We start from the raw sequence: 25,710 nt of genomic DNA, 5'->3' as shown, positions 1-25,710 counted from the left end.
CTTATAGGGAGAGTGGGGAGATGATTAAGTGCAGACTTCTCTCCTAATAACTCAATTTCCTGAACTGGCTATTGTGAGGATCTGAGTGATAGATTGGAGGAGATGAAGCTGTCAACAAAGAAATAAGTGAATTCTGACTCTATTGCTCTTTTTTTTCCTTGATAATATATTATATTATATATTAGAGTGATTTGATAAGGATTGGGTTTGAAACTGTACATTAGAGAGTAGGTTTCGAGTCTTTCATCACTGGTCCAAAGTTTATAGCTAGGCATCTCCATTCAGATCTCCCTCTGAATTCAGCAGATCAGGCTGTATGAACATGTTCAGATTAGTCCAGAACCCAGTTGAAAAAATCAGATAGTTTTCATATAATCTGTGATTGTGACATGTCTGTTGGAAAGTACCAGTCTGGATGCTTAACTGTCCAATACCAACAGTCAGTTTTCCATAGTGAATAGATTAACATTTTAAGACTACAGTGCCAAATCTGGGACTTAATCAGCCTTTATGTCATGTATTTGCTAAAGTATAAAAGTAAAATATCTTGATATATGATACTTCCTTCCTTCTTAAATAAACATAACTAATTGATGTTTATTTCCTAAATAATTGATTGAGGTTTCTCTCAAGCCCTTTCAGCCTACTTGGCTACACTTACCAACATTTCTGAGGTAGTAGCTGGTCAACTGCCAAGTTAATGGTCCAACAAGTATTATTCTACATACATAAAAACAGTCTAATCAAAATGCAACTGATGCAAATGTTCACCTCTATGCTGACGATACTGTCACATACTTCTCTGTAGGCTTCTTAAAAACTTCAGTCAGTATCACTGGATGTTTGTTCTGGTTGATGAAAACACTGAACTTAATTTGTCACAAATAGTAAAGCCTTCCAATGAGGTCCTCAAGACCCTGTGTCCCCTCAAAAAATACACTTAACGTTGTTGTCTTGTTACTTCCTCACTTTTCCTAAGTTTAGAGAAATGAACATGACTTTGAACAAAATCCTTTACAAAAAATTACAAATTACTTCTGTTTGGGTTCCCAGAGACCCTAGCTGTAAAACGTGATTAAAAACATGGATGTATGGATGTATGGATGGATGGGTCTAACTGATGGTAGTATCATTATTTACCTCAATATGTAGGACAGTATACAGTTTTATTATTCTGGCTTTCAATTACTATTATCAGACAAAGGAAGTATACCCTCTTTTTGTAGCATATATTTTTGTGGTGTAATGAAAAATACTTTATGGTCACTTATGGTCACCACATGCATCAAAGTTTGTGACTTCAATAATCTTCTACAAATTGGGTCAAATAAGGTCAAAATAAAAGCAAAAAGGTGTTAGAAGGAATCACTATTTTTACACAGTTATTTGTGGGGTCTGCAAAAACACAAGTGATATTAGGATTTATACTGTCGCCCATAAAGTTGGAATAATTTTGTTTTCAGACCCCATCCTCTGTTTATTCCTTTTTAAATGCATCAGTAATCACTTTTGACCAGGTGCAATGATTACATTATGTGTCCCAATTACCCAGGTGAAAAGAAATAAATCACATTGTCACAATCATTTCATGGAAAAACAGTGTAAATTACTGTAGTGTAGAGACCGTGTTAATTTGGCTACCAACTGGCCCCGCTAATATATTGTGTAATGTCGTTTTTTATACTGATCTTGGTTTGTTTAGATGATTTTATAACTTGTATTATTTGTGTTATAGGTTTTTTTTTTTTTCCTTTTGCCTTTTACCCATTTCCTATTTTGAAGTCTGTTTATCCTCACAGTTAATGATAATCTCTTAATGTGATTAGAAACCTACACACCACCTTCCACATCTCTGAGCCCTTTGTGATTTGTGCATAGGTTATATGTATCAAGCTGTTTCTGGTGATCCAAGATGCAGTTTCCATTCATCCCAGTGGAGTTTTCTTTCCTTGCCAAGAATTTTATAGCTACATGCAAGGGGTTTGTTTTTGTCTTGGCATATGTTTGGGCAGTGATGCACAAGGCAACGTTTTTGAACTGGGTTAACTGGCAGGAGTGCCCGAGGTTCTGATTCAACAGAGGGTTTGTTTTTAGAATACATTTTTAGACTTTGATGTTTTTTTGTTTTGTTTTGTTTTTTGTTGCTTTCCAGTTTGAGCATCTCCTGTACATGGCCCCCAAACTCACCTTTGTCATTATCCGCTGATGTTTACAAGTTATTTGCCTCATTAACAGCAGTGGCAGATTGAAGTCACTCCTGAAGAAGTGAACTTGCGTCTGAGAGCACTTTGAATGTATTTGCATAAAAGCAGTGATTTAAGAGCAGAATAGACAAGCAGATAAACAATCATGCATTAGGGAACACATCTTGTTTGTTGTGATTCTTCACACATGAGTGCTGCTGTCACCTTCAGTGCTTGCATGATCTGCTCTGTGATTGTTACAGCCTAATGAGCAAACCTCCTTTGTTTTGTTGACCCTTTTAGGGTTCGATGCGTACTTCACGTCACGGACTCTGGAGAACAACCGGAGGAACGTGTGGTTTGCCGAGTACTGGGAGGAGAACTTCAACTGCAAGCTGATGAGTTCCTCCAAGAAAGACGAGAGCAGCAGAAAGTGCACAGGTAAGTTTGTGTGTGTGTGTGTGTGTCCATAATAACCTACTGCAATGTTTATGTGTGTGCATGTGGATGTGTACTCTTGAAAATACCTTAATTCAACCTTGTATGTCTACAAATACGTGAATAGAGTATGTGGAGTGGTACAGTAAACCCTTCTGCTTGTGAGGGTTGTGTACTTACTAATGCTGAACACACACTAGAGGACTTTGAAAAGACTGTTAAAGGAGTGAAGTCCGACACCCTCTAACATCTAAACACAATGTGTCATAAGCCACAGAGTTTTAGTCTCACACTATAACATTTTGTAAAGACTAAGGATCTTGCAGGGTTACTATTTCCAAGACTACGGATACATTCCTTTGGGCTTAGAGATTTCCCATCATGCTCCTGGGGGACTTTTACAGGAGAACAAGAAAAACTATTTTTGTCCAGACTGTTTAAAATTCAACAGTATTATTATTATATAAGGTAGTTAATCACTAACAGTTAACACTTTGATTGTCATGATTTGCCTCTAAAATGACTGTGTTTGGACTTTGTATTTAGGATTTCCTGTTTTATTTTGAAATTATTTTCCTCCTATCCAGTCGTCCTTGCCTCTCTTATGTATTTCTTGCTGGCCTCACACCAAATGACTCACATTCTTGTTCCCCCCCGGAGTCGCCTCCATGCTCACTATCAACTCAGTTTTGGTGCTTCTTGTTTGGTGCTGGAGAAGCGGTCACGTCATTGAACGTCACTATTTACATGAGCCAAGACTAAAAACTTACGTACTTACATGTTTGATTTTATCAGAACGTCAAGACAAAAAAAAAAGGCTGACTTAAGACAGTTTGACGACTACCACACACCAAACGATTGAGATGACGGGAACAACTCTAGCAAAACTCTGATGATTTTGTTCCAACATTGGAAACTTGTCTGTGACAGTGAAATCGCTTGTCGTTTGGTGTAAGGCCGACGTAAGTCTGTTTCCATTTGGTTTTGAACGAAGCACCAACTTGCCTGCCTTCTTGCCTCAGTACAACGGTCCATGTTAGCAGACTTCAGTGGTGCTGATGTGAAGATACAGTGTGAGAGAGGCCACTCTGAGCGCAGGGATGGTAGAAAGTATACATGAACGCTACGTCACGATTTGAAATTCACCACAGCACTGCTGAGCTGCAGACAGAAGAAATGCTCAGAGAGAGAAAAGAATCCAACGCCGATATCCCACTTCTAATGAACACTATCATTGCATACTGACTTTTTGCATACACTTGGTCTTCTCTTGCCGAGGTTGTTGGGAAAGTATAGATGCATTTGCAATTAAAAACAGAAACTCATAAGTCCGTCTGGTCGACAATCAATAATGCATAGCAATTAGTGCCCAAATATGATATTGTGAAAAGACCTTGAACACTAATGAACCTGTTCAATTGAGTATTGATTGAAGCCACAAAATAACTTATTATCTTGTCTCACATATTTTTCCAGATTTGTCTCATTGCATGTCTGTTACCTTTCACCCTCTGATGCTCCGATTAATGATACTTATCTGATTGATATTTGATTTACAAACAAAAAAGTAAATTTGCCTAATTATAGTTTGTTCTCCTTTCTTTGCTGTGCCCCCACCCACCCCACCCACCGTCATGCAGTAGAGTTTGAACCACAGAGACTCTGGGATTATCTGTGCCCCCCCCCCAGAACTGAAGCTTTAATTACATAATTTACACGTCCTTTGTGCCACTTCAGGATGACTGACTTCCTCTGTGCCCTCACAGCAGCAGGCATGAGGACAAAACACACCAGCAGGCAACTGTATTCCATGAAGCTCCCTAAAGACTCAGACAGGGAAAAGTTCAAGCTAACTCACTGTCTGGTTAAAACAGACTGAGGAGGTCAGGGTTTGTTTGTTGAATGGACATGTAGGGTAAGGTGCTTTGTTATTTTAGACATGGGCAGATTATGGGACAACATGGCCCTGGGCAGCAACATGTAATAAGCCTCACACGGCTCCTACATACGAGCAAGACAGCAGACTGAAAGAATCACAAACCATTATTTCATGTCTTTCTCTTTGTAGTTCGTTTGCATCTTTGTTTCTCTGTTGTTTCTCTTTGCATTTGTTTAGTGTCTGTAGTTTCTTTGAGTCTCTTTCTCATCATTTTGTGTGTCTTTGCAGCAATCGTGCATCTCTTGGGCTCTGTCTATGATCTTCAGTGTTCACACTAGAGAGGGGCCCTTGTCCCTTTTGGCCCCTGGTCTGTTCAGTAATTCATTTATAATTTTGTGGGCTGCATGTTTCTGAGAAAAAAGACAATTTGAGACGTGGAAGATTTGAAAGCAGGCAACAGCATGTGTCCTAAGACAAGCCAAAGGAGTAGTTTCATGTATGATTATCAGCTATGACGTCACGTCTTCACTAATGACCTGTTAGATATTTGCTGTCATTATCTGGGTTTCATGTAACTGCTTTGCTGTAAGCCAAAAACACACTTTCATGTGTGTGACTGGTGCTCATTATGTCTGGGCATTTTTCAGTCTTCTCTGAAAAGCATGAATAAAACATCCAGAGCTGTGTGAAGCTCAGTGTGTCAGTGGTGAGCACTGTCGCCTCCCAGCAAGAGGGTTCAAATCTCCGCCCGTATCATAGCTGTGTGGAAGTGATAATGAATCAACACGCTCGGCTCCAGTTTGGCCGGTGAATCCTCAGAAACAAATAAACAGAAATCATCTGTTCACTGCCTACAGTTACAATCAGCATGCCGAGAGAGGGGTGGGGGGGTGGGGGCATCTGCCCAAAATGTCTGAAGATTACCACATTATTTAAATGAAGTGCCATCACATAGAGATTTTTGCATATGTATCTGGATTTTCTCTCCAGTTTCCTCCAGAGGCGCACCATCAAGAGAGACAAACCAGGCAAATGTTCGGGGCCACGCCAGGGGCAAACGGGCCCCTGAGGCCCCTCATATTGGTACATTTTGCTGTGAGAACCATAAAGCCCCCCCTAAACCTTCCATATCTACTACTATACTATACAGTGCAGTGCTGCTTCCCCAAAACCCCCCTAACAGGGGCCTCTGATGTGTGTGCTGTCGGTAGCATCTACATATTGCTTGCATGTGAGGCATTCAGGGAACATCTGTAAATTGTAGAATTTGCAAGCTACAAGCAAAATTAATACAGGAGGTTATATAGTGTATTTATTCTAACATTTATGACGAATACAAATGTCTGGATTGGTTTGTGTCCTCGGGAAGGATATATATTTTTGTTTTTCATCAGATTAGCTGAGCAGTGCAGGAGGAAGCTTGGCTGATGTTAGAGAGGTGTTACTTATTCCTCATGAGCCTGACTCTTTCATCAACACTTCAGACCAACTTTATTATCACCTGCACCTACTGCCACTGCACGCACCCCATCCTTTGAAAATGATGCAATATGACCCTTTCATGTCTTTTTTTCCTTTTAATCAGACACTTTAAATTCGTCTGAGCCTCCTCTCATCACAAACACAACTTTCAGTTTTTACTCCAGTTTCTAAAGATAAATAATGCACTACGTCCCAGTGCAGTTCTGACTTGTTTTAAAACTTCCTGCTCTGTTTCCATTATTCATTTCCACCTGGACTATTAACAAAACACAACTTTTATTTAGACTGGTTAGATTTACATTTAATGCTGTAGTTTAATATTTAGGTACATGTTTCAGTTGTTATATTACAGATGGTGTTTGGTATATTTGTATGCAGAAACATTATGCATAGAAAACAACTGAAGGCAGGAAGTTTAAACAAATATCTGTTTAAATCCAAATGCAGATATTTTTGCAAAATAAACAGATACAGGTGCAAATATTTCCAGAAAGAGATTCCTGGTTTATTATTATTGCCTATGACCTTTTGTGTAGAGTTTGTGTATTCTCCCCATCTAAGTGTTGGTTTCCTCCCACAGTACAGAGCCATGCATTTTAGGTGAATCTGTGACTTCAGGCTGAACTTCAGGTGTGAATCTGAATGTGTGCTGGCCCTGTGTCTACCGTGTGTAACCCTTACTCTCTCCCAATGCATGCTGGGATACGCTCCAGCCCTCTGTGACCCTGAGCAGGATGAATGGCTGGATCCGTCCCACCTTGAAAACACTCCACATGATTTTATAAGCGCTGTAGAACAGAAAGCTGACATCCTCTACGGTGCTGTTTTATGTGTCCTCATGATGATGCCGAGTGTGTGGCTGCACACATCTCCATCATGCACGTAATCTCAGTAAGGAACAGTCTATCAGCTGTTATTGCTGTAATAAAGCTGCCACATGCTGCAGCATTAGACTGGCTTTTGGTTTGTTTACAGGAGGTTTACTCGGTGGCTACTTTACAATCAACCGTTTGTCACACTGAGTAGTTTTATGTTGCTTGATTGCACTGGTGTTTATATCCATTTGAAAAGATTGAGAAGTAATTATATTTTCCAATATGATGATATTTTATATTTTATAATTGTGTTTACGATCTCAACTGTCAAGGATTAAGAACTGGAATTATAATTATTTAATTAAATAGCATGTGATTTCTGTCAGTCAGGAAGTAGTTAGGACTGTTTGGCTTGTAAAATATGTGATAGCTCAAAGACTTCTCCATCTGCTACTTTCTGCTCTAATCACAAGAAAACAACAATGAAATCCAGGAAGCCAATAGATCCAACCACTGTCCATAATGACCTGGTGGACCACAGGCCCGTGCAGTGGTGCTGGTTAGTAATGACGGGTCTTACTCACTTCATGCAGATACATGTTTATGCACAAGGACATAAACTGAGAAAATTACATTAAATTACAGTTTTATTACAGTAATAATAAAAAGTTAGAGTGTCGAGCTGTTTTAGCTCTAGCTGCCATCACAACAGGTTCCTCCTAATGAAATGACAAAATAAATTGCTGCTCCATGTCCCCCAGAGGGACACACATAAGCATTGTCATGGTTACAATAAAAAATACACCTTTGTTAAAAGTCTCTGACTATTGTAGGAAACAGGAAACAATCAGCTTCTGCTCAGTTCGACTCAGGCTATCACACTGTTTTAATAATAAATTCTTTAACCGAACGATTCCACGGCTTTTTTTTTACTGGAATAAAAATGATTTGGAGAACATGAACAAATCATAAACGATACTATTAATTATAGAAAGTTTAACAGATTTGTACAATAGCAAATGTGAAAACACCCTCCAGCCTCTCTGCAGAAGTATTGAAGATGTACCCATCCACAAAATTACCTTTGCTGACATCTGACGTTAAAGTTTTACTAAACAGATATTCTGTGACGGTATTTCTACTTTCACTTTACCTTGACGTTTGGATTATTTGTCCCCTAACTGCTCCTGTTAATGAAAGTTAAAGACGATCACTGTTAATGTCTGATTTCAGTATTCAAACTAATTAATCTCTCTGCTCTGAAAGCTCGTTATAAAAGGGGAAAGGGGATGATGCGCAGCAGGGTGAGGGTCCCTCTAGCAATGACACGCAGCAGCGTTTTTCTTCAGGGTGACCTGTTTTTTTAACTAATGCCCCAAACATAATTTCTCTACAACAACTAGGGCAACTATTTGTGTTATTAACCCATTTAGCAGAACTGTGGACAGGGTGATGGAGAACTAAAAATTAATGTGACATCTGGTTCAAATCATTTCACTCTCTAGCCACTGACGTCTTCTTCATCAGTTGATATTGTGTTTTTGTGTTCATTACATGCCTGGTTTCACTTATGATAAGACAGGAAATGGATCCTCAAATTAAACCAGTAAAAACTATGAATTAGTTATTCCTTTAGGTTACTGAATGTACTGTATGCTTATAATCCAGTGAATACATAGGAATATTTGTGGTGCTTTTTGGTATCAATAGTAAAAAAAAGTCGGATGTGATTGTCAAGCTGTTGCACTTTTACGCTACTTTCACTCAATCCCGTTCTCTAATTTATTATATTTGCTCATTTTCACAGTAATTCTCTGACAACTAAAACTCTTGAAACAGCTGCTTTCAATTTAGCCTCTAATACAAATGATAATTTCCTGAAATTAGTTGTAAATCACTCGGCAGCAGATCAGCAAAAGGCACAGCCTCAATCGAGAGTCTCTCTCTCTGGTGTTTTGGAGCCATTTAGCTCATTTCCATTACGGGGACTTACCGACCTGTAACCTGGAGCTTCACACGACGCGAGCCTGGAAGAACCTGTGAAGTCTTAGTTTGAGGTTCTACCTTTGTGTTTGTTTGTTTGTTTGTTTGTTTTACAGATCAGAACCTCATCAAAAACACAAACACAGATGTCATCATTTTCATGTTCATGTTGTGTATGGTAACAGAGTTCAGACAATTATGGAAAAGGTGGCACTAATATAGATTTTGTTTGTGCTGACTTTTAAATGTCAGCATCATTAAATTAATAGAAGAGCCAACCAAAGTAAAACAATATCTGGTTTGTACCTTCAACAACATATGGATGTATTTCCTGATGTGGCGTCCCCATCCGCGTCTTTATAACTGCTAATAAAACCAAATGACTTGGTTTAGTGAACGATCGTAGTTTTGGTTATTATGACTATTATTATGATGACTATTATTTGTTGAGGGTGGGGGGTTTTGTTGTCATGGTTCCAAAAATCACCATGTGGTTTAGGTTAGTGAAGAATGGTGGTAATGCTTTTGTAAAAAAAAAACAAAAAAAAAACAACAACAACAACATTGGTTGTCAGTTGGAAACAGGAAACTGCTGTGTCCTGAGTCAAAGGCCCAATATTTTACACTTTTCATGTGTTTCATTTGAAGTGTTGATCCATAAGAAGATATATTTGTGGTTTCAAAAACCATCTCGATGTTGTCTTACATCTCCTCTCTCAGGCTTCTCTCTGGAGCTCTAGCCATAACAGGTAGGTGAGCCAATCAGAAGAGAGGCTCTCTGTTTGTCTGAGTGATGGAATAAAAATATAGCAGATTTCAGGTAAAACACTCAGAGAAACCAAATCCTGCAAGGTTGGATGGTGGGTCCAGGTGGGCGGGGCTTGGGGCTTGGCTGAGAGGGGTGACTGCTTTGTTGTGACATCACAAAGTTCCAGATGTCCTGACGGCTTGTTGTAAGGCTCAGTTTCTGAATACAGGCTGTGAGCATTTCTCTGTGCTGAAATGACTGATGGTGTCGTCCTTCATGGGAGGACAGTCCCACCTGCAGAGAGAACATGAAACTGACTCCAGACCAGCTCCCACACAGCTGACCAGCTCTCAATAGAGCCGGCTCAGTCGTTGATTGGGGAATGTAATTGAATTAGTAACTTACAACACTGCAAACAAGCTGCAGGTTAGACCAACAAATGCAGCACAACACACTTGTCGGATATTCAGAATCAGACTACATCCCTCTCCAGAGGGAGCTGTGTGAAGTCTGACAAATGTCCTCAGGTGATCTCACCTGTGTCAGCGTGCGTCGGGTCTGAACACTACAAGTCTGAAAAGTAATATCTCTGCTGCAGGCTACAGGCAGCAGGATACATTAGCTGCTACTAGCATAACACCCAAATCTACCACCCAACTGTCAGAGGTCCAGCTGCACTGCAGGTAACATAGGTGCCAGGTTTTGATGAGGAAGAAGAATTTGTGGAATACGATAGACCATATCTCTGCTTCTGCTGCTTCGATTTTCAGCCTATTTTTGAATCCGTGCATCATGAGTCTGATGAGAGTTTAATGATAAATCAGTTCTCAAAACTGGATTGAGTAGGACCTCCTGAGCAGAGCCAGTACTCATGTTCAGGAACTCGCCCCCAAAAGTGGGAGAGAACGGGGGAAACAAAATCAGATCCAGAGACAATGGATACACCTAAAGTTTCTGTTGGTTATTCCTGGAGTGCTAACACCCTGCAGCGAGCGAGCGAGCGAGCGAGCGAGGGCAGGAGCTGGGGGCTGTGACAAGCAGCAGCTCTGCTGTCAGGAAAACATTACGCTCATGATGCCTTTGAAGGCTGGAGTCGAGATAAAATTATGCCGATGGGGTGCGATGGTGGTCGTGTTTAGGGTGTGTTTGTGTGTGTTAGAGAGAGAGATATGAGTAGGTCATAGAGAGGAGAGGGGGACTGAGGGACTCCTGTTTATGAGATAACATTAAGCTGCGGGTCCCTTTGCCACAGGCAAGGAAATAGAGAAGGTTTTAGAGACTATAGTCAGTGCCTCCAGAGGCTTTCTAAAAAAGAGATAGGAAGACTCCCATCACCGTCTGCTCGGAGCTGCAGCCGCACGGCAGCCGATACCCCGGGGGTAATAATTGGTGCTGTCAGTGCAGGGAGCCCGGTGATAGCCGAGCTGAGAACAGTCCGCTTCCCTCACAGTTTAAATAAAACAGCATCTAACAATGTCACGGCACAAGGCACTCACAGGTCAGGAATCATTTTTTCACATGCCCTGGCTGTGAAAGGACAACACTTAGTGCTGAGAGCAGACGGAGCTGGAGTGGTTAGAGAACATCTGTTTCTGGTGTTAGACCCAGACTCTGTTTCTGAGCTGGGTAGTGTTGGTTTTCTCCTTTTATGTTTCAAGTTTCTCACTTGCCAATAAGAGTCTTATTATATTTGTATTCTCCACAGACTTCATGACATTTTGTTATTCGGAGTGGAATGACATTATTGAATAACAAGGTAGTATTCAATTTACATTTATGCTCCAGGGCTGGAAACTCGTCTTTACAGTAACAAGAACTGGAGATTATTTCAAGTAACTACAATTTCCCATATGTGGCTTCAGACTTTTGGACCCCACTGTGGTAATATATATGGAGCTGCTTGTGTTATTTGGACTGGATCATGGTCGCAGTTGTTTCACTCACAGGTTGTAGTTTCAAAAACAGTTCTTACGCCTTAGTGAAAATCAAAACCTCTTGAAAACCAACAAACCAGACGTCCTGGTTGTTATTCATTCAGTATTGAAATGTGCGTGTGTCAGTTGGAGCTCCCTGTAGGAGCCGTGATTTGTGGCGGTAACAGGCTCATGATGTTGTGCTTTAAACTGCCTGGCTAGCTCAGCTGCTCCTCTGCCTGTAATGAGACTATCTGGGAGTTGTATTGATACCATGACTCTGTCTGTGTTTCACTCAAACTGCCTCTCCCATTTTATTCCCACATTATTTATTATGAGACTCGACACCAGAGACAAATAAAGAACAAAAACTCTGGACGCCGCTTCGCCACTTGGCCTCTTATTTTGTTGTGGCTTTGTTTGTTGCTCTTCCCGTGGACCCCGTGAGGCCGTTTTCATTCAACCTGTCTGATGGAGGGTGAAAGTTGTGAGTGTAGTGGAATTGAATGTAAATGCAGGTTGTTTCGCTGCCGTATCTGTTCCATCCCCCTTTGACCATCCCAGCCTCCTTTAATATAAACTGAATAATTCACACAGCAGCAGACATCTAGTGTTTTTCACTAAAATGATAAAAATAAAAGTCTTTATGTTTTCAAGCTGGTTTTATTTTTCACATTTTTTCTTTCAGACTTCCTCCATCCACTACACAGCCTTCACTCTCTCTTGAAAAGCTTTTATTATAATGTTTTATATTCTTTATATATAAAGTGATTAAAATATTTCTACCATCTCTCTTGAATCCAACAGTTGAATATAAACTTTAGAAATTGGTAAAATGAATTTTTTTTAAATGTCACAAAGTGGATTGTATCCATTATGCATTCATTTATGTAAAGTATAAAAACATCACATTCTACGTCCTGCTATTTCCGAAAAGATCCCTGTATTAGCTGCAGCACAGCAGCGTTACTGTAGTTTAGAACCTGATTTTGATTTAACTTGAAATGTTCAGTCAACAAAAACATTTTATTTCATTTTGATCACACATTTCTCATTTTTATGTCTTCAGACCATGTTAAGTTACAGCTGTCACCATCTCTGCCGTGTACAGTTACCATGGTTACAGCTGTCACCATCTCTGCCATGTACAGTCACCATGGTTACAGCTGTCACCGTCTCTGCCGTGTACAGTCACCATGGTTACAGCTGACAGGTGTCTGCTGTCTACAGTCACCATAGTTACAGCTGTCACATCTCTGCTGTGTACAGTCACCATGGTTACAGCTGTCCCAAAATCTGTTGTGTACAGTTGTATCATTTACATCCACCATTGCAACCATTGCTGATGTACAGTTAACACTGTTACAGTCACCATCTCTGTTGTGCACAGTTACCATGGTTACAGATGTCACTGTCTCTGTTGTGCACAGTTACCATAGTTACCACGGAGTTACTCTGTGATGCTGCAGGATTAAAATATTAATTTGATGCTGATGAAAAATGTGAAATATTTGTCATAGTTCTCGATTTCAAAGGTGACTTTCTAATCAAGGTTCAGAACTGCTTTTGTCAAAGAAAATGCCATTACATTGTTCATCATAGTTTTTGATGAGGAAATTAATGGTAGACAGGAAATTTTTACAGTTGATGTTTAAGAAAAATAGTGCAGTGAATGTGCTGTTGCAGCCGGTAGGGATTTTACAGCACAGTTATATTGTTATTGCTCTGTTTTGTTTCTAAGAATGGGATCGACATATATTAACAGTAACATCACAGATCAAGCTCAGATCTGTCAATGTATGACGCAAAATGCTGGAGCTCCTCCACCAGTCTGTGGAAGTGAGTGCCATCTAATGTGCTGCGGTCTGCTGGGGGAGCATCATCTGTGCCAGGGATGCCAGCAGGATCAGTGAGCTCATTCACAAGGCCAGGACCGTCATTGGTTAGAACCTGGTGACATTTGAGTCAGTGGGGAACATTAGGTCACTGGACAAACTGCTCTCCATCATGGACAATCCATCCCTCCCCCCTCCCCTCCATGAAAACACTGAAGAGACAGCAGAAAGAAACTTACAGGTTATCATTGGTCTGTCTGTCTGTCTGTCTGTCTGTCTGTCTGTCTGTCTGTACATTTTGTTTTCACCTACCTTTCACAAGCAAGAATCTTCTAGCAAAGCTGTCTGTCACAAACTGCTTGATCTTTGTAAATTCAGCAAAATGAATAATCAGCCTCTGTTAACACGTCTCCTCCTGTTAGTTGTGAGATCCTCCCTTAAATGCTGATGCAATAAGGAGAAAGACTTACCTTGCCCACTGCATCTGTTTGATAAATCCGCTTCATGTGCCTCAGCCTGCATCACATCTGCACCTGAACAACGTTTCTGCTCCAACCGCCGTAGATCTGTGAGAGTCTGTGTATTTCTGCTCTGTATCCACATGTTTGACCTGGTTCCATTTATACCATCCTTCACATGTCTATCCACACATTGTGACATCGTGTATATCTCTTTTACCCAGCCGTACAGATCCCGCTCTCTCACACAATGCTGCTGTTGTTATACAGACATTAACGGAGCACTGTGGTGTCACAGTATGTTCCCAGGTTCATGCTTCATTTTAGAACAAATCCTGGAGAGTTCCTGCAACAGAGACACAGAGGATGATATGTGTTGCATGCAGGTCAAGTATCTGTCTCAAAATAATGATCTTACAGACACACGCCTTGCACATCAGTCAGGCAGACGAAGGAGAACATCCCTCTCAGAAAACAGCACTGGTTTGTTTACAGTTTATTGCTTTTCAACTAAAAGTTGCAGCGAGGCACATTACATGATGAGTGATGGAAAGCTGTTCTCATGGGAATTTTGTGCTGAACAGTTTACAAGGGATGTTGATCTAACCTGGGGAACACTGAGATAAACATTGTGGGAATGCTCTGTGTGTGTAATCTGCTTCTTTGTCTTTTGTTTTGTATTCGGGTTGCTTGAGTAATAGTGTAAAATCTTTGTTTTTTTCTGTAAAAAAAAAAAAAAAAACGTATGCAGATCGTGATGTGGTGAAAACAAGTCTTCTAAAAATACACTGTCGAAGAAAAACTTCCTTCCTTCTTCACCAACTGCAGGAATAAATAGTGTCTGTAAACTAGAATTAATCCTGTATAATTGGAGCTTTCTCCGACCTCAGATTCCTGCATGGAAAATCTCGCTTGATTGCCAGAGCGGCAGTCGCTCTGAATAACAAACGTCTGTGTGGAAAGTTTTCACATTAAAACACAGCGAGTTTTTTTTCTGTTGTGAAGTGCGAGTGATCTTTATTCACACGACCTGTACATATACCGTAGCTATGTGCAGAAAATGAGGCCGTTTAGCAGTGTAAGGTCGATGCGTTGATGCATCAGTTGAGTTGACAGAGTCAGAGTCTGAATTAAGGCTTGCGCCCCCCCCCCAAAAAAGAAGTAAAAACAACAGTTCAGGGACATTTATATATTTTACTTACTGCTAATTGTAAATATTACACTATATTTCCCTAATTCACGTTTGGAAGAAGCTTGTACTACGATTTCAGACACCCCTAAAGCGGACCATACCATTTCTTAACCTTGAACTCCATCAGTGGCTCGCGCCCTCGAATCTCTGCTCCCATGCATTATGCGGACAGTGTAGCCAAATATAAGTAGCAGTAGCTAACTGTCTAGCTTGTTTACTACACTTTACTTTCTTAACCTCTGAGTTTCTGAATTAGATTGTCACGTATCCGCAGATGGACACTAATGTAAGCTAATTTCTAACTATTGCGTACGTTACAGTTTAGCTAACTAATGTTCGCTAGCTGATAGCGTGCCCTTTCATTTTCAATGTTGGCTTGGCATTTCATTACCAACATAAAATGTCATATATTATCTAATTCAACAGACACTGGTGTTCAGTCATGAGCAGTGAGACGATGGAGGATTAATTGTTGTAGAGATACGCTTTGACATCAATAGATGTTTATTATTTTGGGTAAATAGTCTTTTGTGTTCCTGTGGTGGTTACGTCTTTTACCTTTTGTGCTGGACCAGCACTATAAGGGTGAATGTCACTGACTGACTGACTGACCATATGTATAATTTGTACTCTGCCCAGAGTCCACTCGTGTTTCCTGACTGCACTGTTGGAGCAACAGTTTGGATTTTACCGATAAGTTCAGTATCAACATATTTGAGATAAACAAAATCCACTTGCAATTATTTTTCCTACAAAATGTATTTGCTGTTACAATTTAGTTGTATCCAGCACATTGTGCTGTCCGGCTGCTGTTACACTGAGGCAGTAACAAACAAGGAAGTGCAGCAATGTCCCAAACACGAATGCAGTGTAAAAGCAAACTGCAAGACAGCAAACATAGTTGGAAAACAATAGTTTCTGTTGATCTGGGCGGCGAGCAGCAGGGATAAATAAAGTTGTTGAACTGTGCTGAACTGAATTGAATTTGTCCCTCAGCTTACTGTTCATCTCCACCTCATCATATCACCTGCAGCTGGCTTCAGAAACCGGTCTGAAGTCTGTGTGAGGTGACACATGCTCACCGCTCTCTTCTTTTTGAAATACCAGTTTGTGTGTGGAATCTGATCTCTGGTGTGTCCTTTCATGATCACCATGGCGACGTCAGGGAGTGTGGGTCGTCTATGACAGGAAACAGTTTGATGCTTTGGGAGGGGAGGACGCTGGCTGTCGCTGAAAATGTAAGACAGAGAAAGAAATTCAGCCCCGACCCTCAGTCCTGAGTCAAGTTTAACCTCAGAGGACTGAGGAGGAAAACGTGGCTCCTTCTGTGTTTGTGAGATGAGCAGAGGTTAAAGTGGGATTTTCTTGTTTGGAGGAGGGGCCGGGGTTACATACATAATTTAGATGATATGTGATTATTCAAGAAATATCCATAGTTTATTTAGATTGAGTTAACTGCATAGGTGACAGTGTCAGTTAATGAGATCCCAGGGGAGGGTGAACTTTGTACAGCAACACTTTTCTGCACAAACTCATGTCATCATCAGTTTTTTCACATATTTTGTTTGGGTTAAAAGATTAACTGAACTTTAAAGTTGCATCCTCAGTTTGTCCCAAGTGTCCTCTGAGTCTGTTAGAGACCAGCTCAGGAAAGACGTGGTCCACCTCTTTGTTGCTAGTAAGGAGACCAGCAGCTCTTGTTTTGGAGTGTGGAGGTTACAGACAGGTTATCTGCTGCGTATGTAAAGAGTTACAGTGAACTGCGGCAAATGAAAGCTTGAATAAGATCCTATAACTATGGAGGCTGGTGTGGCTCACATCGCTTTCACACAGGAGACTGGATTTCACCTTCGTTCACCAACCTGCATTAAACTTCACTTTTTTATGAACTGTATCCACAGTGTTTCACAGTCGTCATGAACCGTGAGGACTCACAATCTTCACTATGTTCACCAGCCGCTCTCTCACTGTGTCGGTCTCCAGTCTTCTGCTGAGCAGGAAGTGGACAGTGACATTTTACTGACTTGTCTGCTGAGGCCCAAAACGACGCTATGAGAGCGGTGAGAGTGAACCAGAACAGTGTGAACAAGTTGTGGTCCGGACAGATAAACAATGAGCTCAAACTCACTATAAAGCTGAAGGAAGCTGCAGAAACAGCTGATAATTCTCTGTAAGTGCATCACTACCACAGACTCCTTCCACATTGTCATTTCATACAGGTGTGTTATATTAAAGCCACTGTAAAAGACTGAAATGAGCCACTTAAGAACATATTTGTTAAATACTAAAATAAGTAGACAGCAGTGTGACGTTGGTGTGTGTTGAGGGTTAAAGAGAGAGAAAGAGGAGGAAGACAGGGACAGAATAAAAACAGGTTGCATGATAGAGACAGAGAGAGAGAGAGAGAGAGAGCGACTGGCGCATAAAGAGCAGGAGCGATGAAGAGATACTGTCGCATGAAAGCAAATTAAAACTGGAAAGAAGGCAGAGACGTACAAGAAAGTTAATGGGGTGAATCAAAAATCCCAGCAGCCTCTGCTGCTCTCTGCCTGTGCCTTTCACATGGTCATAATGAACACAAGCTGTATATATTTGCTCTGCCACCAAACACCAGCGATGATTTATTCCGACACAGAAACATGCGAATGCTGCTCATTTTCTTTGTCTTCACCGTTCGCTCCCTGTGTTACATGAACACTGCATGCTAATTAACCCTGAAAGGCCTGTTGGGTATTCAGAAGATCAAAGGGAACGTTGGGGGGGGGGGGCACACTGCCATGGAGATGTGGATGGGGTCTGCACATTCCCTGGCTTCGAAGGCTTGAGTCAAAACTATTTAAAAGGCATAATTTACAGCATGTTCTTTTAATCGACTTGTGACATTGAGAGACGTCTAAATGATTCTTCTTCTTTAATTTGTTTCATATTTAAGTGATTAGGTAAGATACCAGTTCTGCTCACTGCTCTGCAGGGGAAGAGTCGGAGAAATTCAAAGTGTTTGTACTGCGGTGCAACAGGTTTTCATACATAAATGATACAAAAGGGACTCAAGAGTTTTTTATCTGGCCACTGGTTAAGGAAAAAACTACCTTAATTAAGTTTTAGGAAAAGAAACCAAATTTAAAAGTTATAATCTTTAAAACTACAGTCCAAATAGAGTGATGCAGGGATGATGTATTTTCGTACGCCAACCCAGGATGTTAGCATCACCCTGGTTCCATAAACAAAAGACCAATGGGATTTTTCCACTGGCTTTAGGATTATTGCAGAAAATAAGATCTGAGACAAACAAAAGTTTATGATACATTTTGTTCAGCAAGATCATTTTCACTAATGAACACCACTCAGCCTAAATACAATCACCAGAAGTAAAAAGCTAATGTTGAGCTCTAAATAAAGTGACGTGATTTAGCTCTTACGTCTTCTACAATCTTTAGTTAGTAACACTTTGTAAGCGCTCAAGTATAAACACAACGAGGCTGTAAAGGTGGACAGGTGAGCAGATCGGTTTTCATGTTTCACGTGATGACGTTTAACTTCCTCGACAACCTGTGTCGTCTCTTACAGACATTTGTTAGCAATTGTGTTTTTTAAGACGCATAAATACTTTAAAAAAAAAATTGTGATTGGGGTATTTACTGACGTATTTCATGTCGTAGAATAAAACATGAAAATATCTTGAGCTTGTAACCACAGACATCATCTACTCAAAAACCCATTCAAAAACCCATCGACCTCAGGACAAGGGAACCGGAGGTGCTTACTTATATCCGAGTTTTATTGATTTGGTGACACCCATGGTTACCGTGGTAACAGCAGGCATGATTAAATACCATAGCAAACAATGGGTTAGAGACGTCCAGCATTAGAACAACTGATTTATCTGTTCCACTGCAGCCAAACAAACCCGGGCTGCTATTATAATGAAGTGAGGGAGTTAATAATAATGAAAACCACCTCCATCTGATTTCATGCTGCACACACAGCCAGTGGAAGGTGTTCAGCCTGTCTGTGCCTCAGCCCTGGATCACAGGCTGCATCATTTCCTGTCAGTCCCTGACAATGGAAAGAGGAAGCTACTGACCATGAATACCTTAAATCGCTATTGCTAAGACAATGGCAACGGTAGACATCTGTAATAACAGCGCACACACAAGAGCTGTCAGGAAAATACCAGTGTGGTTTTCCTGGGTACAACAAGCTGCATTTTTGCCAGTTTGAGGAGTTATATTCACGGCTAAACTATTATTGATGAATGCATTTCATAAAGACTGAGGGGTTTTATGTGAGACACAGACTCGCATCAATTCAATTTCTGTTGTTTATGAACCATGCTTTTGGCCATCATTGTTTGAGAGTAGCAAAAGAGTTTAGCTATGCAAAAGAAAAAAAGGTATTTCTCTTAAACTGCTCAGATGAACCTGAGTCAGACTTCATGTCCGCTCACTTTGTAAATGACAAAATAAAAATGAACTTAAATAGCATTTTTCAGACGTAGGAAAAATCTGTTTGAAGCGCGCTGTAATGTAAGAAATTCAAATTTATTGAAGCATCTCTGAGCACAGCGAGGCCACGGAAGAAACTGTCCTGTTTTAAAGTGTGAAATATCAAAGTCTTTGGAGTGTCTTTTCTTTTTTAGAAGCCAAACACTCTGTGTAAGCCGCGGCCCTGCAGCTGCTGCCGTTTAAACTGCTTTGGTTATTTAGCATTTTGCTGCATAATGTTTTCCTCCAGACTCATGAAACACCATGAGAACAATCCTAAGTAACCGTACATCACAGTGATATGTGCTGCGGTTTCACTAAGCTACAATCTGCCCTGCTGTCTTTGTGATTGTCTGAATGTATTTACATCTTTTCCTCTCATTGTCATCAAGCGTATTTAACTTCATCATCACACCAGCTTCTTTGTTTTGATTTTTTTCTTTTTGATTACGCAAAGTTTAGATCATTTTGAAGGTTTGAACTATAATGGGCTCTGTTAGGATTGTGCACAAGTTCAGAAGTTGTAGAAACAAAGTGGTTGTGAGCTGGAGGGTTCATAACGGAAATGTCCAGTTGTGTCAGACGTTCATCTACCGTGAACTCGGGTCCTGAACTGAATCAAGTGCTCTGACCATTCGTCCCAAACATTTGTTACGGGTCAAAAATGATGACAACAGAAAAGTATAGAAAGTGACAGTTCAAAGGAGAGTGTCCACACACTGTGTGTGTGTGTGTGTGTGTGTGTGTGTGTGTGTGTGTGTGTGTGTGTGTGTGTGTGTGTGTGTGTGTGTGTGTGTGTGTGTGTGTGTTCGCACTGTTCCAGCTGCGGAGTGAGATAGATAGATAATCTACAATTGAATTCAAGACAATAAGCTTTCTAATATTACACAATGTTATCAGACCATTATATTATTCGAGGATTTATACTATCATTTTTGTTTTGCTGTAATTTTTGTCATTCATGATGGTTTGGCAACTTTTACTATGTATTTTCAACATAAACAGCCCATAATTACTTCCAGGTCAAATTTGACCCTGAACACAATAGATAAAAAATTTTAAAGAGAAAAGAGAAAAATTAAAAATATTATCAAAATATTAGGGAGACAGTTGCAACAAGTCATTTTCCTCCAATCAGAAACATGCTAAATAATTCCCAAGATAACTTGTTTGTATTTTCTTATATGATACAATGATATGATGTTGCCCATTTTGAACTAAAAGTTTAGAAAAATACTGTTGTGTCGTCTGTTTTACGTAAAGTTCGGATCGTTTTGAAGGTTTGAAAATATTCACCTAGCCTTGTTTATTTGTGTATTTAATTTCCCCAACGACACTAATAAATGATTCCTCACTGACTCGCTCCAGCAAGGAAAAAAAACTCAGATTCACTCTACTTACCTGTTTGACATAGTGACTCTCAGTCAACGCTTTTCTACAGTGATCTGCTGTGTAAAAAGCCGTCACTTCCTGTTGTAGAAAAATAAAACTTAAGCAGGTGTGACCTCCATATTCACTGGGCAGTGAAACTGACATGAACTACTGATCTGTTTCATTTAAACAAAACATACTTATTATTCAGCCTTTTCAACACTCAGTTTCTTAGCTGTAGCCAGAGAGGCACCTCCATCATATCAGCGTGGGCCACATGTCCAGCCGCCATCCAGCATTTACTAAAAAAAAAAGGCCAGTATCCTCCCATGTTATTGGCAGACTGATCCAGCAGTCGCCATAATCCCGTTATCGTGCTCTAAATGGATGCAAACTGCTGCTGTTTTGGGAGCACATAACTTTGGACACGCTCGTCTTTTTCTGCTGAGACAGGCTCAGGTTTCACTCCCTGAGGCTTCGCCACCAACCGGGAGAACAGCACTCAGATAAAAGAGCTTTAATGGGAGCCGGGACCGGTCGTCGCCCCCACCGGGGCTGCTCGGCCCTCTCTCTCTCTCTCTCTCTCTCTCTCTCTCTCTCTCTCTCTCTCTCGCGCTCCATGCGCCGCCTCACCCCCACGCACCATATAACAGCAATATTACTAAATGTTTCACTTTTACTCAGAGTGGCTTTGTGCTAATATAAAGGCAGGAGAATATACTAATGTTAGAAATCTGAGGAAAGATTTTAATGGTTTTAATTTCTGTTATTGCTCTGCACATATTGAGTATCTACGTAATACACAGGAAAGTAACTAAGTAGGCCTACATTTACTCATACACTGTTCTTAAGTACAATTTTAGGGTCCATGTGCTTATAATATTTCCATTTTCGGCTACATTTTATAATATCTTTTTCTTTTGAAAAGAAGAAAATCCCAAACCCAGGTTCCTCTCAGTCACTGTCTCCTCGCCTTCTCTCGCTCTCTCAGGTCAGGAGCGGATCGGCATCGATTCCAAGTACGAGCAGGAGGGAAAGGTCCAGTTCGTGATTGATGCGGTGTACGCGATGGCTCACGCCCTCCACAACATGCAGAGGGACCTGTGCCCAGAGAACTCCGGCATCTGCCCGGAGATGGACCTGGCCGGAGGGAAGAAACTGCTCAAGTACATCCGCAGCGTCAGCTTCAATGGTGAGTAGACTGATGGTGCCGTCGTTCCGCAGGTGATAAAATGAACTGTTACGATGTGTGCTGTGCTTTGTGCTCCAAGGCCAAAACACACGAGAGAATCTCCGAGACAAAAGCAGCTTCAGGGGGAAAGAAATCGAAACCAACCCAAGTAACAATGTAACCATGAACATAAAAAGCACTCCTGGTTATGAAAGTGCATTAAATGGTTTAGACTGCCTCCTAAAATTGCCTCCATATCTTGGTTGTAAGTTTTTTTTTATTATTTTCCATCATAATCTTGCTCTTCATCATGCTTTGTATAGAGCTGTTTCATAAAGGTTTTTGTCCATCCTCTCTGTGGTGATGCAATTACATCAAAACATCAAAACACCTTAATGTAGACTGGAGTGCAGACCGTACAGGTCAGGGCTCAGGATCTATTTCGGGTCCCAGCGCAGAGTGAAGGAAAAACAAGGCCTTATATGGCTGTGTCTGTGTTTTTGAACCACATATTACTGTTTACTCTCACGGTGCTGCTACTGCATTATGTAACACTAAAAATCAGAACTGGTTTTAAGAGAAAAAGATGGAGGATTTTACAAACATCAAGTTAAGAAGATGCACAGAGAGTCCTGATGTACAAGAGTAAATTCAAAGGTGTCCCCAAGTAGAAATACATAAAACAAACTCTGCTGTGAGGGATCTATTGCCACAGGAAGTGGTGGCTCTGAAACAGCAATAAGTCCAGTAAAAGTCAAACTCAACACGTCTGTCTTTATATGCTTTAGTCCTTCGGCCTCGTGTTTGTGTCCAAACCAGGGCCCGGAGAACTGGATGCAATACGGAGACATAATCTACCACTCTGATGTGGACTGGCTTAGGTCTGGCTGAGATCTGAGACTGACTGAAAGAGGTCGCAGCCTTATTGAACAGAGCAAATCTGAGTGGTTGGCAGAGCTTGTGTATTCAGTCGATCTTACTGGCCACCTGAACATATTGAACGAAAGCCTGCCAGGAAGAGATGGGCTCGGGTCTGCACACGTGAAATCATTTGGTGTGAATCTTCAGCTTTTTGTGATGAAATCTGCAGGTTTCCAAACTCAAACATTTCTGAGACAATGGACAAACAAGCACGTTCAAGATTTGGCTGCTTTTGAGCAGGATACGAACCTGTTCCCGAAGCCTGTCTCTGCTGATGTGGACGCGGGACAGGAGGGCGTGCAGTTATTGAAATATGATGATTCTCTCTGGAGTGTCCAGCAGCAGCTGCACGTTTCCAAAGACGAGGCTCCGTGCCAAAATGATGCTCAGTTTATTTGGCTCTACATCCACATGTGAGTGCTGGCAACAGCCACAGCCAGAGGCATTATGTTTTCAGGTACAAACGTCTGCTCGGACACAAGGATGAACTGATTAGAATTCCTGTTGTCAAAGGTCAAAAGTCAAGGTGACTGTGACCTCACAAAAACGTTTTTGGCCTTAACTAAAGACTTCAAATGCTCTTTATGCCAAATTACACATAATACCTCTTATTAAATCCCTTCAAAGTCTTCACTACATATATATAAGATATGAGTCTGGAACATGATCTGCTTCCATAGTGACTTTGTTTGGATTATGTTTATTTCCTCCCCAAAACAACTTCATTGTTTTGTGTTCCTACCTGAGCATCAGTTTTTACCATCTTCCTGTAACTTTTGGACTTTTGTGTTTATTAAAACTCCTCTTTGCACTTCCTAGCTTTCGTCTGTGGCTGTAAGCATTTGGGTCCAGTTATCCTCAAAATTATAACCACGAAGGGCTAATTCTAGTTTCTCCATGTGGCCCCAGGCATGAAAGATTTGGACACCACTGGCCTGAAGCATCAAATCAGAATGGTCAACTTTACCAATCTGTTAAATTAATGTATTTTATTACAGTGTCTGTGGGTGCCAGTGAGTGCAGTTGCTTATTGTTTCCTCAAACAAAAAGAAAAGTATAAACTGAATTTAGGTCACAATAATGCTTGAAGCGATGGGCCTGTATGGAACTCAACTAATTCAAATCATGTGAGATGCTGTGAGCCTTATGTAGAGTGTAGGATGCAGTGGACTGTAGAAAAATGAAAATACATGCACATACTGGTATCACACACAAAAGACTAATCATACATTTTTTTCACCCTGTGAAATGCACAAAACAAAGATGGCAAAATATGTCGCCTCTAGTACCTGAAAACAGCATAATTACTTTTGGGGTCCATAACAACAGAGCTTAAGATATATAATAAGAGTCTCGTGGTGCACTGAGCTAATTTGTAAAAGTAATAATAATTATTTGTTTTGTAAAAAAGCATAAAACAAACAAAAGATAACAATCTAACGAGATCAAATTACCCCAAATTAAAAGCCATATTAAAGAGGTAAGTCTGATAACAAGAGCGTTTGTTGTTTTAAGATCCTGAGGGAGGATGATCCATACAAACAGAAAGCAGCCTCAGCAGATTCCTTGTGGGAACAATAAAAACTTCTTAAAAAGAAAAAGAGAGGCAGTGGAAGATCTGAGACTTTTTGTTGGAACATAAAATAAAAAGTCACTGATGTAGGAAGGTGCAGGTTATTTAAGGCCCTGATCAGACAGCTGGTGTACCGTGCTGGATTTTTCTGAAGTCTACACTTTTTTTTAAAAAAAAAAAAAGAAGAAGAAAAGAAAAGAAAGTAGAGCAGAGTTTTTTTTTTTTAACACCGAAAATGACATAATAGCCAGAAACTTCCACCTCTTGTGATTGCCCCACTCTTCCTTCTCTGGCCTCCTTTCTTTCAAATATTTGTCTGACATTTTTCTGCTTTCCTCCTTAAAAACACCGGCTGACAGGGATGTTAACTCACAGCTAGTAAGTTGCTTAACATCAAACCTTAACGTTAGAAAGTTGAGACGAATTTGTTCATATACGTCTCACAGCTTAACGAGAGAGACGTTAAAACGTTAGCTTAACACCAATCATCAACAGTACCGGTTGACTGTTAGTACAGTTAAGATGAATGAAAGCAACTTACCCAAAGTATCAAGTTCAGCATTAGCTTCCCTCCAGGCTGTGTTCTGTCACACAGCTCCATGTGTCTCTCCTCCGTGATTGTTTGTCCAAGCAACTGTACACTTTGCCATCACCATCACAGAAGGCCGGCCTCTCAATGAATCTAGTCAATACAGGGTCTCACACACACACACACACACACACACACACACACACACAGACAGCAGGGGAGAGAGAGTGAGCTGCGACCTGCTGTGCAGACTGGTAAAAAGGGTCTGTCATGTTTCATCCCCGGGTTGGTGCTTTTGTAACCTGATTCAAATGGCAATTAAAAATTCCACTTCCAGATCTATAACTTGAGTCTTAACCCATGAGGATGTTCTGCTATGCTGGAGAATCAGCTGAGACAAAGGGAACAGGTGTTAAAAGGTGAGGTGATATACGGCCCTGGTCTTAAAGGGGCAATAATTAAGACTTTTATTGCCCCATAGCACAAAATGACTGCTCTCATTGAAGTCAGGGGCTGACTGTGCCAGGTGTTAAGATTTCTGGCTTTTCAAAATTTACTTTCCATCCAGTTCACTGTTTAGGAACATAAACTGCCTGAGGAGTTTCATCATCCTACTCCTCTTTTCAAACGTCCAATAATGGAAGCGACTTTATGAGCGAAGCAGTTGGCCTTGGAAGACATTTCATTCTGCTGCCAAAATGCAAATGAAATGCAGTGTTATTATGTTATTATAAT

At 40.7% G+C, this 25,710-nt stretch overlaps 1 protein-coding gene and 1 long non-coding RNA gene across 4 annotated transcripts in view; one reads left to right on the top strand and one right to left on the bottom strand.

The window, feature by feature from the left end:
• Positions 1 to 25,710, top strand: part of LOC130162002 (metabotropic glutamate receptor 7) — a 264,569-nt gene that overhangs the window by 167,767 nt on the left and 71,092 nt on the right. For all 3 annotated transcript variants that reach the window (XM_056365422.1, XM_056365431.1, XM_056365440.1), the window contains exons 5-6: positions 2,487 to 2,624; positions 21,773 to 21,973. In XM_056365422.1, the coding sequence (XP_056221397.1) occupies positions 2,487 to 2,624; positions 21,773 to 21,973 (339 nt within the window). The remainder of the gene's footprint in view (positions 1 to 2,486; positions 2,625 to 21,772; positions 21,974 to 25,710) is intronic.
• Positions 12,110 to 25,390, bottom strand: LOC130162019 (uncharacterized). The gene is made up of 3 exons (XR_008826215.1): positions 24,988 to 25,390; positions 13,747 to 14,080; positions 12,110 to 13,391 (listed from the first exon to the last, which is right to left on the bottom strand). It is a non-coding gene; the product is annotated as an uncharacterized LOC130162019 (long non-coding RNA).

The sequence above is a fragment of the Seriola aureovittata genome, chromosome 2 (genome assembly GCF_021018895.1).
Source record: "Seriola aureovittata isolate HTS-2021-v1 ecotype China chromosome 2, ASM2101889v1, whole genome shotgun sequence".
Lineage (NCBI taxonomy): Eukaryota > Metazoa > Chordata > Actinopteri > Carangiformes > Carangidae > Seriola > Seriola aureovittata.
Note: the sequence above shows the minus strand (reverse complement) of the source record. Positions and strands in the feature narration are given on the sequence as shown.